A 5,135-nucleotide genomic window follows, 5' to 3' on the forward strand; every position below is an offset into this window, starting at 1 on the left:
TCATATAGCAGCTATCATTTTCTTAGAAAATGTTAGAAAAATGGGACCAGGTAATTTAAACCATAATATATTTGCTCACGTTTAAGTACAATGTGACAGCATACTTAAAGACCTTATACATGTTTTCAATATTATGACAAAAAATGTAATAAATTGTAGTCAGTAACTCGATCTAAGGAAATTATAAAACCTATAATGGGCTTAAATTAAGCCTATTACAATGGGCATAAATTAAGCAAAAGATATTTAATATCGCTTTGTTTTTGTTTTCTTTTGTTTTGTTTTTGCAGCTAGATGCTTCCACGTAGCCGAAGAGTATTTTATTGTTCTGCCTGTCACTGCCGCCTAGAGAAACAAACACCAATTATTTGCAGATCATTCACCATTTATTGCTGGTTAAACAAAAAAAAAAACAATAAAATATATCACAGCCATGCATGGATACTGTAAGTCTAGCATTGCAAACCGAGCGGAATTTTCTTCAGTAACGTGATGATAGCATGGACTTTAGATGGTGTTTAAGGTGCCTTTGTAAAACTAGTCACACTCCCACACAGATAAACAGTAACCAAGACATTTGGTAATCATAAAAATCACAAACAAAGTTTGTTGGGTCAAGTGGAATCCAGATATTATTTCTGCACGTTATTCTGCACGCTATGAAATTCTAAATATTAACGATGAGAAAAACAAGAATATTTTTACAGTATATATACAAAGATAGCCTTAGTTTGCTCATGTCTGGTATAGACGCTATACTCTTTTTTTTATTGAATTGAACTGCATTTCTTTTGTTTCTGTCGTCACAGAAGTCATGTCCAGGTCAGACTACCCTCCAGCGTATGACAGCCCTCCGTATGCACCACAGGGTGGGCCTCACCAACCACCCCCTGCCTACGGATTCCCTGCTTACGGTGTTCCTCAACCCGGACCGCCTTCTGCTCCCTATCCCAATGATTCAAACACACCGTTGTTCCCAGGTCAACCAGGCGGGGGCTACCCGCCTGCAGCCTATTCAGGGCAACCTTACCCCTACGGTCATCCAGGGGCAGGGTACCCTGCTCCACCTCCTATGCCCCCAGTTATTCCACCAACACTTCCATCGGGTGTCCTGACTTCTGGTAAGAATCGAACATTTTCTGCCATTTCTGACTTCTGGTAAGAATCGAACATTTTTTTGCCAAGAAAAAAAAAAACCATCTCGTTAGCCATTAAGAGACCTAGAACCACAGGTTGGTCTGGGTGCTCTCATGGACCATCAAAGCTATTGGGGATATGTTTCGAAATGTAAAGCTAGTCAACAAGATTAGACTTTTTGAATCAGTTACACTTTCAACAATGTTTCAACAAGTTTCCATAGTAAGAAGTAAGAACTGATCGAGCAGCTTTTATTATTACATTGTTCAAGTGTGTATCAAGGACGTAGCGCTCTCGTTTAAAAAAAAGGTGCAAGTGTGTATCAAGGACGTAGCGCTCTGTTTAAAAAAGGTTGGTGACCCCTGGTCTATGTGAAATTGTCAGTCAGAACAATTAAATAGTCTTTCACTAGGTGACATCAGATGACTTTTTAAAAACCTAAAAAAAAAAAAATTATAAATAGCCAGAATCAGCACATGTTGAAGATCTCTGTGTGTCTTTCTTCAATTTCTGTGAATATTTCAACAATGTGTTCAACTAAACAGGCCCATGACTAAGTAATTGTGATTCTGTTGATGACACAGGTGATGAGTTTGCAGCCAGTGGCAGGAACTGGAGCGATCTCGGGATTCGACACGCCTTCATCAGAAAGGTAATTGCTGCACTAGTGTAACATTAAAAAAAAAAAAAAAAAAAAGTCTAAGATTGTCTGTGTTAGAAATGTTTTAGGGCGATATATTTTTATATTCTTTCCCGTTTATCCTTTATCCCCCAATATTTTTGCAAATATTCCAAAACAAAATATCAGGTCAAAAATGATATTTATATTCATATCATCAGTTGAATTAGCTTTTTTTTTTTTTTTTTTTTTTAAGCATTTTAGTATTCTTATTTATTGCTCATTAGACAAATTCATCTACTAAAATGTTTTTTTTTTTTTTCTTCCTATTTTTGTGTTTTTAGGTGTATATGGTTTTGGCCGCTCAGCTCCTTGTCACAGCTGGCTTCGTCGCCGTGTTCACATTTGTGTGAGTACTTGTCTGACCAAAGAATGTTGTTATGGCTTTATGGTTTATGTACAAATTGAAGTAGTATTGTGGTTTTAACACTGCTGTTCTCATCACAGGGAACCTGTGAAAGTATTTATTAAGCAAAACCAAGCGCTTTATTGGGTTTCATAGTAAGTTTTACACTTTATTATTATTTATTATGGTGATTGGTATTCTGAATATTTATATATCTTTTTTATTTATTTATTTTTTTTTTTTGAAGTGCTGTTTACATAGTCACCCATCTTGTGCTGGTCTGCTGCCAGGGTCCTCGGTGAGTGTAACTTCGAATAGTTACAAAGTAAAAAAAGTTAGAGTAAAAAAAAAAAGTATTTTCTAATTGTTTTCTTCTTGTAGGAGAAAGTTTCCATGCAACATCATCCTGTTGTCTTTATTTGTAAGTTGCATTAACTAGCAATACCCAGCACAATTGTGTGGTGTGTGTGAAATGGTGAGTCATGTTATTAGTCATTAAATATCATTACTCGTGCATTGAAACTGTAAGACAAAACACACATGCATACTTTGTTTTTTTTTTGTTTTTTTAAATTCAACTTTATTCATAATTCAAAAAATTGCTTTAACTACTCAGTCCTTTAGAGCCCCAGTTTTTTTTTTTTTTACAGCCTCACTGTAAATTACATTCAAAATGTATTACATATTTGAACGTTTTGCACCAAGTTTAACCTACACTGTTTCTTTCTTAGACTCTGGCTTTGTCCTACATGGCTGGCTCCATTTCCAGGTAAATAAAAAAAAATAATATTGCATGACCCAGTTCATATATAACGTGAATTTTTTTTTTTAGTAATCAATGTTTTGTCTTGCACTTTTTTTTTTTTTCCAGTTACCATGACACAAAATCGGTGTTTCTTGCTGTGGGGATCACTGCGGTAGTCTGCATTGCTGTGACCATCTTTTGCTTCCAGACAAAGGTAGGACATTTATACCGATATGTTAGTACAACCGGAGTTGTTGAAACCTAATATCTTGAGTGAAATTGAAATTAAGAGCGATTGTGTAAACCTTTTGTTTGTGTTCTTTGTTCACATGTCTGTCGTTGGTTTTTTTTTAAAAAAAAAAAAAGGTGGACTTCACCAAGTGTCAGGGACTTTTCTGCGTCCTGGGGATGGTCATGTTCGTGACGGGCATCATCACAGTCATCGTGCTATCCTTTAAATATGTGAGTCAAAGCTAACGAAATCCTGCTGTTTTTTTTTTTCCCACGTTCTGGTTTTTTTCCTACCGGTTGTAACGTCTGGCTGCTGTTGCAGATTCCTTGGCTTCACATGCTGTATGCAGCTATGGGTGCCATTGTCTTCACTTTGGTAAGGGTGTGGCATATACTGTAATGCTAACATTAAAAAAAAAAAGATGTATTGTAATCCATGTTTCCGTCTCTCCTCAGTTCCTGGCGTATCATACCCAGCTCCTAATTGGAAACAGAAAACATTCCATCAGTGAGGAGGAGTACGTGTTCGCTGCTTTGTCCATCTACGTCGACATCATTCAGATCTTCCTCTTTCTGCTGCAGCTTATTGGCGCTTCCAACAGATGAATCCAGAACAGAGCACTCCATTTCAGCTTTCAGCGTTTTGCTTGTTTGCCAGTAGGAAACCTGTTGAAGTTCCACTTTATTATTGCTCTGTCCCTACAGTATGCATTATATAAGGGGCCAACAACGAATATTATTTCAACATAGACATTAACAGGCCATCTGCGATAGGTATTCAATCGTGCTTTACTACATGCCTGGTCTAACAGTTTCTGATCATTTATATATTGTATGCACTGGTTCTAGAAAAGAAATAAATCATATGATTTATTTCTTTTCTAGAGTAATGTTTTCGTTTTCTACAATCGTTATCAGAGAAGTGCCTTTGATAATTTGAACATGATTACATCTTGTATGACGACAATAGCGGTTGTAATCTGTAAAAAAAAAAGTTATGTTCTTATTTACATATTGTATTTACATAGTTCTATGATTATTATTATTTTTTTTTTTTTTGATTTTCTTTGCTTTTGTGCAGATTTTGGTTTTTTTTTTTTTTTTGATTTTCTTCTTCTTCTGCAAATTGAAGGGTTGCAGCAGGAGGTTTACACAAAGCATAAGTAGTTTTGGTGTCAAAACTGCAACGCGTATGTAATTAAATTAAATCACGTATCAGTGTCAGCCTCATGCCAAATCAATATGTGCTGTAATCTTAAAGGGGACATTTAATGTCAAAGTCCAGTATCAATCAATTTACAAAAGGGGACATATTATGCTAAATATGATATTGAGTTTTGATAACCATATATAAAAAACTGGCATATTTTTTTTCCCATATAAATACTTATCTCCTGATTAGTCACAAATAAAAACGTGTGTAAAACAGACATTGATACCTGCTGTTATTTGTCGTTCTGAGCAACTCCAGTCAGCACCTGCCGCTAGAGGGCGCTAAATCCTTGCGTGAACACTTATCGGTTTAGACCGACATCTGCTGCATGGCGGCTGTAGCGACTGCTTTCGTGTTCCCCCTCACCGGACGCTCTCATCCTCTGTCGAACCTTCAGCTGCTTCAGTCGGTTTTTATCTACTTGTCTCTTGGCTAAGAGGAACCCGATGATTCCTGAGGGGAGACCGATCATCCTAGCAGACAGAAGATGAGAGCAACAGATGCTTAACCACTCAGCACAATCAGTACATCTGTGAATACATTTTACAAAGAGTTGGCAGAAATGTCATTTGCCATTCCTACCTAACTAAAAACCGTAATCTAAGACTATATTTGCAATAAACAAAAGACATTTTGACAAAAGAGCATTGGGGAAAAAAATGATTAGTCGATATTGTGCAAACACCACCCAAGCGTCGACCCATCCTGTCTGGTATTAACATTTCAAAAAAACAGTGTGAAGTAGGGAGATTAGGGTGACCAACTGTCCTGCTTTACTATAAGG

At 36.6% G+C, this 5,135-nt stretch overlaps 2 protein-coding genes across 2 annotated transcripts in view; one reads left to right on the top strand and one right to left on the bottom strand.

Moving 5' to 3' along the window:
• LOC103396236 (protein lifeguard 3) overlaps positions 1-4,132 on the top strand; it is a 6,447-nt gene extending 2,315 nt beyond the window's left edge. The window contains exons 2-12 of the mRNA XM_008334247.3: positions 810-1,121; positions 1,722-1,789; positions 2,101-2,165; positions 2,264-2,317; positions 2,410-2,460; positions 2,544-2,583; positions 2,894-2,931; positions 3,034-3,121; positions 3,274-3,369; positions 3,461-3,514; positions 3,595-4,132. Of these exons, the coding sequence (XP_008332469.1) occupies positions 815-1,121; positions 1,722-1,789; positions 2,101-2,165; positions 2,264-2,317; positions 2,410-2,460; positions 2,544-2,583; positions 2,894-2,931; positions 3,034-3,121; positions 3,274-3,369; positions 3,461-3,514; positions 3,595-3,744 (1,011 nt within the window). The 5' untranslated portion in view covers positions 810-814 and the 3' untranslated portion in view covers positions 3,745-4,132. The remainder of the gene's footprint in view (positions 1-809; positions 1,122-1,721; positions 1,790-2,100; positions 2,166-2,263; positions 2,318-2,409; positions 2,461-2,543; positions 2,584-2,893; positions 2,932-3,033; positions 3,122-3,273; positions 3,370-3,460; positions 3,515-3,594) is intronic.
• A 94-nt stretch (positions 4,133-4,226) lies between these two features.
• The window catches only part of si:ch73-71c20.5 (DUF4748 domain-containing protein), a 3,982-nt gene continuing 3,073 nt past the window's right edge, over positions 4,227-5,135 (bottom strand). Inside the window, exon 3 of the mRNA XM_008334246.2 lies at positions 4,227-4,824. Coding sequence (XP_008332468.2) covers positions 4,653-4,824 — 172 coding nt within the window. The 3' untranslated portion in view covers positions 4,227-4,652. The remainder of the gene's footprint in view (positions 4,825-5,135) is intronic.

This window comes from Cynoglossus semilaevis, chromosome 20 (genome assembly GCF_000523025.1).
Source record: "Cynoglossus semilaevis isolate Cse_v1.0 chromosome 20, Cse_v1.0, whole genome shotgun sequence".
In the NCBI taxonomy this organism is placed as follows: Eukaryota; Metazoa; Chordata; class Actinopteri; order Pleuronectiformes; family Cynoglossidae; genus Cynoglossus; species Cynoglossus semilaevis.